General features: G+C 36.5%; 1 protein-coding gene across 5 annotated transcripts in view; it reads right to left on the reverse strand.

Annotated features, from left to right (window-relative positions):
• Positions 1-4,099: 4,099 nt before the first annotated feature.
• LOC110374437 (protein enabled homolog) overlaps positions 4,100-12,081 on the reverse strand; it is a 97,205-nt gene continuing 89,223 nt past the window's right edge. For 3 of the 5 annotated variants that reach the window (XM_021332161.3, XM_021332169.3, XM_064037238.1), the window contains one exon: positions 5,279-5,497. In XM_021332161.3, coding sequence (XP_021187836.2) covers positions 5,415-5,497 — 83 coding nt within the window. In that variant the 3' untranslated portion in view covers positions 5,279-5,414. Of the gene's footprint in view, positions 5,498-12,081 lie in introns of all 5 variants that reach the window. The other 2 variants (XM_021332144.3, XM_064037237.1) reach the window with 2 other exon arrangements.

Consider the following 12,081-nt stretch of genomic DNA (forward strand, 5'->3'; position numbering starts at 1 on the left):
ATGCGGTGCGAGGGTGGCAGTTGTTCTAATAAATAAATCCTGTTACTTGCTACATATTTTATGATTATTGTTTTAAATTATATGTTCTATTTTAATGGGAAATTATAAGTCTAGCCACAAAATTATTAATTGGACAATTGTCATCTAATTTACTAACTCGGCCTCGTTTTTCTTGATCTCATTTTTCTTGGCTCGTTTTTTATGGTAGAATTTAATTTGGATTCAAAACATTGTATTAAAAACTGAACTTAGTGACGAAAACGAAACGCTGCAAAACCGACTCCACGTAGTCTTGTCTGCCCTACCCCTAGAGTGCAATTCAAAACCGCGTAGGCGCGGAGGGGCGAGGCGGCCTGCGAGCTGAGGCGCAGGTAGTTGAAGCGCTCGCCGCCGCGGCTGAGGCTGGCCGGCTGAGCCGGCCAGCAAGCCGAAGCTGCGGTGGTGAGCGTGAAAACTATCTGCGACGATAAGCTCGCATGGGACCGCCGGAGCCCCGCAGCGCCGGAGCCGTGACAGAAGCCATGCTTGCTGCATGTTGCATGTTTACTTCTATGCTCTGTCAATTGATATGGGATGTGTTATATTTAATTTATTTTAAGTTAAATGTCAATAACAATAAAAAAATGAAATTAAATATGTTTGTATTACTTTGCCCAAAAGGCCACGGGCAATATGTATAGTGCCCGGTCAATTTGATTGTTTGAATAATTATTATCAAATTGCACTCTCATATTGGGCATTATTCATAATGACCGGGCATTATGTATACTGCCCTATTTATCACTTGGTCCATAACATATACATATCATCGTGCTGGTTTATTTGCGGTATAATCATAACCCCAGCGTGTTACATGAATTATTTCGCGCAGTATTATGTCTTTATTACTTTATGCAATAAACGTTCCGTTTGACTTCCTCGTCGTAAAGAGCGGACCTTAAGAGGACGAATTGGAATTTTTGGCGCCAAGGATGTCAATTTTTCTCAGTAAATACAAAACGGATCAAAATACAACTTGGTTACCTGAAAGTTCATGATATGAACCTTATTTTGTTAGTTGTAGAAACATGATTAGGTAACTTTTATAACAGAGAAAAATATATCAAACATACCTCTTTTTAAAAAGAGATTCACATATTATGAGCAAACGGGACCGATTAAAGCCTCTTAACTTTTTTAGTAGTTGAGTATATACATACTCTTTAAAATTGTAGTAGGATTTTTTATCAAATTATCATTTCTAAATAATAAAATTACAAAACCATTTTGTCGCTTACGACTTTTAGTTATAAGCTAGCGCGCGTATTGTTATCCTCGCCCCGCTCAGACGCTCCGACCCCTTTTGGCGCCTTAGATGCGCGTGCCGGTTATGGAATTATTGTTGACCACTTCCTCGCCTTAAATCCTTGCAATGTAATCTCTGGTATCAACAAGAAATATAGGGTTACTCTAAACTTACTTTGTTTGCATTTACATTCGCTTATCTGCACCTATTCTCACTTGCATATTATTCCTGGAGGCGTAAGATTAATGTCATAACAGCACATAAATTATTCACAATTTGCCAGCAGGGGCGGTGAGGTAGACCAATAACCGGCTGTTACATCGAGTATCAAGTAAGTAGTTGGGACCAACTGTGAACTGAACGTTTAAGTTTACACCGCACTTACCAACATCCAATTTGTTACAAAGATGGTTTTAAATTCAACAATATTGCGTCACAATTTATAATTTAAATAATTTTATCGTCATTAACGACGTACAAATTCAACAAGCGCTGTGACTGCCGACAAGCTTGTTAACTTCATTTACTTACCAACTTTCTACAATTTTTGTTTCAGTGACAGTTATGAGCGGTGTTTAAAACTGTCTTTCATTAAACTGAGCTGTCGACAAAGTTATTAAAATATCATTTAAATATGAGGTGTGAAGGCATTAACAGACGTATTACGCTGTCAAACTTGCGTGCGAAAAGTTTAATTTTAAGCCGAGTGTAGCAAGTTTGTAGTACAAATTGTTTGGGCCTGCATGGTGGCTCCGGCGGCTCATGAGCGGCCGCATAGTTCAGAGGGCGCCCCGGGAGGAATGCCACTCTCTCTCTGCCCCACCTTTTCAAACCCTACCTTTTCTCTACACAACTTGTAGGTATACATCCACGCTTTTGTGCACACACCAACTTAACATATTAACCCTTCGACGCCTCACAGAAGACCCCAACGCTCCATAAATATAATATGTACTGACCGAGCAAATAATACAACCGCTTATTTTATAAAGATATTTTATTAAACATTTTGTTCTGTAAAATAGATTAATTAAAACTGACATTTACAACAAACAACTATAAAATTCTTTGTATCTCCCTCTAACACTAATTACGTTAATAGGTCCTGTTTAATATTTGGAATTGATCTCTAGTATAGCCAAATTAATGCATTGACAGTTCTCGCTCAGTGGCGATATCTTAGAGATAATCAAACGATAACATTTGAACACGTAGCATATCGTATCACACGAGGATGGGAGGGGATGCGGATCGCAATTAAACTAATATTACACATTTAATTGTCGATACACATATTCGTAACTAGTAGTTGCACAGCGTTAGCCTTGCTCCGACACAGGACAGATTTGCAGCCTGTCGCAATCTCGGGATTCTCTTTGTCAGTGTGCCGTCTGCATGCTTACACAATTACACATGTATCGCGTCTGATACCCACCAACAAATGCACAGCCTTGATGATTTAATTCGTAAAAATATATTTACGATGCAAACAGAGCGATTAACGACAGACTGAAAATTAGCACTATGTAGAGGACACACACGCCTAGCTCACATTAAACATTATTACATATTCGTAACAGGGAACAGCAATGTTCACTCAATGTTTTCTTTCTACCAACATCGCGGCTTTCTGTATAAAATCCACATTTAAATACGAGCTATCTTCATAACACAAATAATTGGTATGTAAAGTTCGTACGATTTAGATACGCAAAGTGGAAGTTTAATTAATTATTACTGTATAATAAATTAGATTCGACCCAAGTCGACTAGTTTAAGATTAAAATCATGTTCAATATCGTTCGGTTGTTACATAAATCCGGATTATATTCGCTAGCGATCCCCGGCTTCACGTAAAGGATGTTAAATAGAATAACCAAACTCCGCAACCTGTCCTACAAAGTTGATCTATGTTTTTCAAACGGGAATTTTCAAACTGCACAGAATATTGACACACGATGTTTTAGTGAAAATGGGTGGTTTCATTTAATGTTATTGCGGCCAGGATACGGAATTGAAGGGAGAATTTGCGCCTTTGAGAATTAATTAATTCTGGGTAAGAATTAAGACATGTCTTACGCATTTATTGTGTAGGCGCAGAAAATCTACTGGACGGATCTCAGTGGGACATTTACATTGATCCTTAGGGCTGTATAATCAATATAAATGAGGGAAAGTCCTCGTAAATATACATAATAAATAATACACGAAGCAGGGATCGATAGCCGTGAGTGAAATATTGACGGATATTGTTAATTACGACATATCATGTTATACATAATTAATATGGTATTGACATAATCCCCTTTGAATCTGATTAATAAGCAATGGAGACACATATTTGTGAACGCAATAACGACTAGCCTATATGATCTGAAGGTATATCAAAACATAATTTTAACCACTTTGTCGATAGAAAGAAACCACTGAGTAGGCTGTAGCGCGCACTACACTTCAGCCTGAAAAACTTGGATCTTGACTGACTAGAAATCACGCCTTTTGTAAAATCATGTAAACAGTGTTAAAACGTTTATTATTTAATGCAATAAATTGTGAAACAGATAGCCAACAAATATTTACAATCTGCATTATTACAAGAAATTTAATGGAATCTCTTCGCGTAAATTAATTAAATAACATGAACGTCGTACGTCATTACAGCCATGCGTAATGTAATAAAGGCGATGGTGTAACATTATATGTTTCGCTCACACACACATACACGTGTTACAAGTGCCGTTAATCGTCGTGATACAGGCTGAAGCGTGAAGTGCGCGCTCTGCGCTCAGGAACGCTAACATATTTTATATAATAATAATACATATTCTACCTAACCGCTCGCGTCACTGCATTCAAGTCAATACTTAAATACGACAGATCCATCGGAGCGAACGACACTGATTTTTGCACCTCTATTTTACTTACAAGAATTTTCTTGTCGTAAGAATAATACTACAACAACTACTATACAAAAAGCTCTTATTTTTAACAGATTTTTTTTTCATTATTTTAAGCGCAGTTTCGAAAGCTCTTGATAGAGTTGAACAATTGGGAGTTCAATATTAACAGTAAGTAGTAACTCAAAATTATTGTGCTCAAGCTCAGTTAAGACTCACTTAGTGAAATATAAACTTGTATGGTATACAGTAAGAATATTAGATACATTAGTGTGTTGTACTGTGATTAAGAAAATAATACTATATTGTGCTCCTTGATTAAAAATTATAGGCTTTAATTTTTAGTTATACATACGTCATTAAAGTTTCCTATTAAATTCATCGTCTTGTTTGATAGCTAGAGGAGTTATCTATACATGCGGGCTTTATATTACTTCATTGTGCATTATAATGGCACTATTTCCACACCAGCAAATATTAACATTAATTTTAACTTTATATCAAAATAAAGAAAGAAATCTAACTTGTCCTTATTGTAGTTGTGATTGTTCCCGTTTGAAGTTGGTACTTTTATATTATGTGTCGCATTACAGTTATGCTATCATACTTACAAACATCCAACATTCTAACCGCAACCCCTTGCACAGTTCTCTGGCAGACACATATCGTTAATCTTAGCTTTATAATGTAATCATTCATATTTAATTTCTGTGCGAAATACAGGTGATGTTAAATTTGCAAATTATATTTCTTCCTTTAGTTCCACATAATGTAGGCTTAACATATAAGACAATTGCATATTTAATAACTATCGTGGATTATTGACTTGCTGTCTTTTACATCCTATCCGATACGTTTCAACAATAACATTTTCATTCTTTACTATTTGTTCACAATTTCACATTGGCTACCTACACGTCCATTTCGTCACTCTCAAATTCTCAATTCGCGAACGAGTAACTTATCTATGTCTATGATTATTCTCTCAGTTCACATACCTAGGCGTCACAGCTGTGGGTACGTGTATGTCACGGCGGACGCGGCAGCAGGCCGTGGCGGAGGGGCTCACGTGGGGCCCGCCGGGGCTGCGCTCACCGCGAGGCGGAGCGGCGCCGGCGGCTCGGGCGGCTCGGCCGTGCTGGACGGCTCGGGGTCCGGCTCGGCGGGCTCCTCGGGCGGCGCGGCGGCGGGCCGCACGTTGTCGAGGCGCGGCCGCGGCGAGTAGCGCGGCGTCAGCGCAACGCCGACGACTGGGTGCGATTTAAGACTCCCGCCTGGAGGACGTCGTGCATCATGCGCTCGTTCTCCTGGCGAACTGTGAACAAGCACGCGCACGGCTTAACCATGGTCACGATGTTTGCGTGTCGGGGACGGAATTTGCAGGGGTCACATCCCTACATAGTCGATACCATCCGCTAACAGCTACGGTACAGGGATTGTACTCGGCTAACATTGGGAGCATTTCACGTTTCAGTGTGATGCCTGACCTACTAGTCAAGTCACACAGGAATTACTCGATCTAATAAGGAAAGTACACTTACAGTGGAATTGTGATTTCAATTTACTAGTTGTTTGAGGTTCATTGCTCTAGGGGTGATATGTTTACAACAATGGCGTTTCTTGTTACTGGTTAGAACGCAATATTAGATTTGTTAGTTACACTGGATTGCGTAGAAAGTTAATGGTACAGTTAGAACAATCATTTTAGTATCATGGGTTATTAGTAAAAAACAAAATTATCCCAGGACATATACTGAAGGTACTTCAAATAAATTATATCCAAATAACTGCTGATGAAATTCGATAAAGTGACGTTTTTGAGCCAATTGACAAACTTATGTTTAGAAAAAGTTCCTATTTCCTAGTATTCATGTCAAACGAATTTTCTGAATTCCGCTGTTGCATGTTCTGGCAATAGTTTGGCAGATATGTTTCGTGAACTGGTATATTCTCAATACGTAACTTGTATGTCGGTATGTTCCTTCCTTATATCATGAGATATAAGTGCAAGCTGAATACACAACAAATTCTCATTGAGATGTCATAAGTTACGATACGAAGAATATTGATTTGATATAGAAAGTAAATTACTATTTTGTGTTTATTAATTTTTAACAGGTGTTTTCTTTTCAATTTTAACCCATGAAGAAGCTGAACAAACATATTTAGATGTACAAAATTAAAATAAATAAACGCAATCACACACATCATGAAGTTCCGCAAACAACTTCCAGCTTAAATAATTTTAATCCCAAATTCGTATCACGTTGTTTAACACGCGTTAACAGTTCACTCAATGATTCTATTCGAAAGTTGTTTCAAGTTAGGGAACTAGTTAAATCGTCCTAAACAAATAGGGAACGAGTGTCGTCGCCTTAATGCGAGCCCGGTAGCTAATTTTGACGAGGGATAACACTGCTAAAACCCCACGTCAAAAACGCTTAAAAGTATTAGACATTCATATTTAATAAACTTTATTAGGTTTTTATTTTCAGACAAAGGAATATCCCACTCAACACCAATATAAAGCCTTCAGAGATAACTCGCGATTCATTAAATGAGTTTGTTAAAAAGTCTCCCGTGTCAAATCGTTTAATTAGCCAAGTTTATTCCAATTAAAATGTATTTTTATATAGATTATTAGTTGTATGTAGGCCGTTGTTCGTCCTGTTATGAAATACAAAAGTTTTACTCATGCAAATGACAAATCTTTCATTTAAGAAAGTTTCTCCAGTTTGCGTAATACTTCTTCGCAACGATCGCTTTTTTGTTTAGATTGTTTTCTCAGATTCAAATTGAATTTATACATTTGCTTACATTATCAGGACCTATACTTTAATATCATGTAAATATGAGTAACCTACAGAGCAAGTTCATCAATACTTACCTCGTTTAAAATGCAAATTACGACGTAAACGGCAATAATAAAAATAAAACCGTTCTTCTCTTCACGAGGCAAGTTAAAAATTTCACAATCGAAAAAGTTCAGAAGCGGACTAGTTCTTTTGAAAAATACAGTTTCAGAGTAATTTCCTACAATTCTGAATACTGGGAACTATTTAAATATTTAATCTCTCTCCATTTATTCTGACTGTAAATGTATACTTGAATGTTTTATGGAATTTGGTGATTTTGTAGCTTATAAATATTTTCGGTGTTAATTAAATACTACGGGCAATGTTCGGAGCATTTTAGCGAGTGTAGATTTTATCTAGTGCAATGCTTACATCATATGTAACGACTATATACTCGAGGTGGAGGTAAAAACAAACTCAGACAACACCAAGTCTAACAAAGAGTTCACGGCAAATAAAGTGCAGACAAACAAAGAAATAAATTTCGTCCAACATTTGAGGTTATTATTTTTGCTATCGGAGAACTGAATTGTTCTCAAACAATCATTTGTTATCTTTGTTTATGGAGAACTGTACAGTTACACTTTTTTATTACATCAGTGGTTTAATCCATTTGCCGAACTGCCAAACACGACTGGTTTTTCCGGTACCTAAAATTCGCTCCTACACCAGCTATTTCCATTCATGTTATGTTATATTTTTCCCCTTCTACAGTGACAGCTGACAATATTATCAATGACAAAGTACCTACTTTTATCTCGAGAGTAAGATGCCTTAGCAATGATCGCCTAGCAAGCTTTTACAGTAACAACAGGAAAATTAAAAACGTTTCCAAGAACTAGGGAAAGTGTTTGAAAACTGGAACTATAACAGGTATAAAATACGGCATAACAAGGTAATTAATGATGGTAATGAATTGCAAAAATTACGCCGATGTTTCTTTTTTAATTAAAGAGTAGGTCTATGAACGAAAGGTAATTTGATGCTTTCCAGGAATTGAAATTCCATAGAAAATGAGATTATCAAATTGCGTAGTGTCATCAAATAAATGAAACATTACGAAGCTATTAGATAAGATCAATTAGACACCCCACATTTAAATTACCAGTACTTAACAACATTACAATAACTGATCCCTTCAAATTATTAACCTGTTGGGGTTGACCCACATTGCAAATATACGTACAATGAAGCTAACCAGCCCCGCTCAAGATACAGTAAGTACCCTATTTATATTATTAGGCATGTAAACAATTTGGAATATTTCCGTCTGAACGCACTGGCGAATATCCAACCTTCTATTATTATGTCGGTATATTCTGTCTTTCATGACGTAGATTGATACTTGTTCTAATGGATCAACGAGGCCTAATTACTTAATGTCCCCTTGTGATCTTACAAACGTGAATGACGGTCGTGTGTCTTTTTCGTCCGTGATTAAGCACTGGCTTTAGGGATTATAGTGAGGAGACTACCTATACTGCTACCTTTGCTGATTGTTTATTCAATTGTTACTGGTAACGTCTGGAAAATTTTCCAAACGATTCTCACCTTTCTTTGTTTGTTTGTTTTTTTTGTGTTGTCTTAAACTTATAAACTTTCCTAAATTTGTCAAAACAAATCATTTTAAAACTCCTTAGTGCGACATTATACTGTTTTCCTCCACTTTGGAGCACTCAGCCCTCTTACCTCATGATCTATTTGCCATTAATTTAAATATAGTATTTGCGTAAAGCCTTTACTGCTCCAAACTTCCTCAGAATGTTTTCGTTGGCCGTTTGAAGCTGGCAATAAATTTGAATTGTGTGTAAAACATTATTGGTCCACGCCCCTTTAAAACTTCGCTACTGATCTATTACTTCGCTGTATCAACAAACTGAACTAAAAATATTTATAGCCCAGTCAAAATGAAATAACAAAAACCGGCCAAGTGCGAGTCGGACTCGTGCACGAAGGGTTCCGTAAATTACAGTTAAATCAACCTATCTCAAAAACTATAAGAGATACTTTGATCAAACCAAAAATCGTTGAAAGAGTTAATTAGCATGCATCACCTCTATTTTTTTTAGAATTTTATACCCCGTAGTTATAAAAATAGAGGGGGGGGACATACTTTTTACGACTTTGAGAGCTGATATCTCAAAAACCGTTCACTTTAAGAAAAATGTTTTTTAGAAAACTTTATATCATTTTAAAAGACCTTTCCATTGATACCCCACACGGGTATGTACATCGAAAAAAAAAATTTCATCCCTCAGTTACATGTATGGGGGGCCCCACCCCCAATTCTTTTTTTTACTATTTAGTGTCATATTTTTGTAGCGGTTCATACAACACATATTCCCATCAAATTTCATCACTGTAGTACTTATAGTTTCCGAGTAAATCGGCTGTGACAGACGGACAGACGGACAGACGGACAGACGGACATGACGAAACTATAAGGGTTCCGTTTTTGCCATTTTGGCTACGGAACCCTAAAAATTACTTAACAGTGTTGTAACTCCGCTCATATATTACTAGTGACGTCGAAATAAGAAAAACCTTATCTTCAAACCTCGAAAGTAGTTCAAAACCGTAAGCTTCCGCTGGGAAAAACAACCACGTGCCGCGTTATCCACGCGTGGGCAGACAAATCAAGATATCCACAAGATTAATAAACGAACACGTAAATCGGATTGTACTCAAAGTAAGTGTATCGTAGTAAATAGATCCGTGTATTAAGGCCAGTTTATAAGGCTCAGTTTCCACCTGAGTGCACTGGCGGTTCTCCAAACTCTTTCAGCCAGTATCGGTACCTATGCGTTGGACATTATTACCTACCTACGTCTCGAGCGCCGGGACAGATTTATGAACACGGATTGAAAATGTATTACCTATCGCATCTACGTGGGAATTATGGATAGCTTATACACTACACTGCTTATTTGCAGATACAAGTATTCAAATGGAACTGGTTTTATTCCAGTCGCGTGTTTATTAGGTTCTTGGTGTTTTTTGCCATTTCACTGCAGGAGTCCTGTACTATTTTGCAAAGAGAAATGTTATCAAACTTAACATAATGAAATATGGGGAATTATTATCCCAAACATAGCCAAAAATATTACCTGTTTTAAATATAATTTTGTGAGAAGTTAGGTTTATATTTGTTTACAGTGAGTTTAATGCTATATTACTCTCTCACTACAACGCTTTATGAAAATACTCGGTAGCAAATAGTTTTATAACAATAATTTAAAAACAATTTCAGAGTTAATTGCATGCAGCTTCATATGTAGCGTGAGCTAAACAAACACTCGACCTACATGAAAAATAAAAACCAAATGGACGCCTTAAACCTCGATATTTTCCCTCCAAATCTCTCTACATCCTTTTGATACAAATCAAGTCGTTACGGACCGATAAAATCAAAACATATAGGTATCGTACTTAACCCTTGAACCTTTAAAATCGACCCGCCGACGACACCGAAACCCCATAAGAATAAATGACCTCCAATTGGTTAAAAAAGGAGGTGATAGTCATCCAATAAATGTTTACGAGCTTTAACATTTTCCCGCGCCTATTCCATGTTCACCGCGATCCCTGAAATAAGTGCTCGGGAATACGGAAATGACGTTACTTTGAGCATAAGTAATTTTAATATTAAAGAGATTTATTTTTACTAATTATTTGTTTTGGTTTAGAGTACGAGTAATGGTAATATATGTATGTGATATGGTATTTAATATTTCCAGAATTTTTGTATATCTATTTATGTACTCGTATCTTTCAATGATGGATTCGTATCATGATGACTAGTGAGAGGTTAAGATTATGACGGGTTCATAATTGATTGTATAATGTAGGTACGTCATAGTCTTAAGTAAGGGAATGACAAACGACTTCATGGTCTAAATAATCTGACATGACTGAGGATAAACTTTGTAACTTAATGAACTGTAACGGCCTCAGCAATTAGATCATCTGAGACATAACTTAAATTAATTCCGGTTAATTGAAAACCTATGAAAAGCCGTTTTCAAAGCAACTCCTTGATAAAGGTTAAAAGCAGCCTCAAGCAAAATGTTATTTTTGTGTAATTTAGACAATCTATCAAAAGAAAAACTGGCCTGCTTTTCTTAAATCCTGCAAGAGAACACTACCTTATTTCGAAGTTGAAAATTAGCTGAGAGTGGAAAGTGAACACAATCACAGAAAACGTGATTGTCCTGGCGGCTTGCCAGCCTCCGCCAGAGACCATCGGGTTATGCAAAGACCTGACAATTCAATTAAAACTGTAACTAAACTCAAAAATTGCCACTACACTTTAACATTTCCACTACAGGTCGCCTTTAATACGCGGTTTTGTAGGATTTCGTTTAAATATAAGTAAGTATCTCAATGAAATTGAATTTATCTAATTTGCATTTTTATTTTGTTCGGCCGTCCCGTGTTGATAGTAGATTTAAATAAACGTATTGTAAAGTGAGGTCAAGGCTCTATCGACATTGTCTGCAGTATAAAAGAGAGGGGAGTAACCAAAAAATGTGACAGCAGCTTTAAATAAAACATACCACATCTCGAAATAGCAGAAAGAATACTGAAAAAAAAATGTTTGACAAAATTTGAGTGACAGAGGTTCTTGTTTGTGCTTGACTTTAATAAATATAACTTTAAAAACTGAACCTTCTCGACAGTCGGGTAGTAAAAGGAAAGAAAGGAGTGAAATGTCGATAGCAGTTTCGCAGCTGCCTCAGCCGATCTTAAAGATGAATCGATCTCCAAAATAGTGAAAGAAGAAATTACGCGAGACAATTTGAACAAAATAAAATCTTAGCTAAACTTGTCTTACAAATTAAATACTAAGTACACCTTATTACTAAACATTAATATATCTCTATCTAGCAATATTAATGCTTCAAAAAGTTTATCCTGATATATTTAATGAATGTCAAGTGTGATACGACACGAATATGAACAAGATTTAATATTATTAATTACTTCGTGTAGTCAAGGAGAATTTTGAAGCTTAAGGGCGTGGATACACTTTGTTAAGTTTATT

The sequence above is a fragment of the Helicoverpa armigera genome, chromosome 12 (genome assembly GCF_030705265.1).
Source record: "Helicoverpa armigera isolate CAAS_96S chromosome 12, ASM3070526v1, whole genome shotgun sequence".
Classification (NCBI taxonomy): domain Eukaryota; kingdom Metazoa; phylum Arthropoda; class Insecta; order Lepidoptera; family Noctuidae; genus Helicoverpa; species Helicoverpa armigera.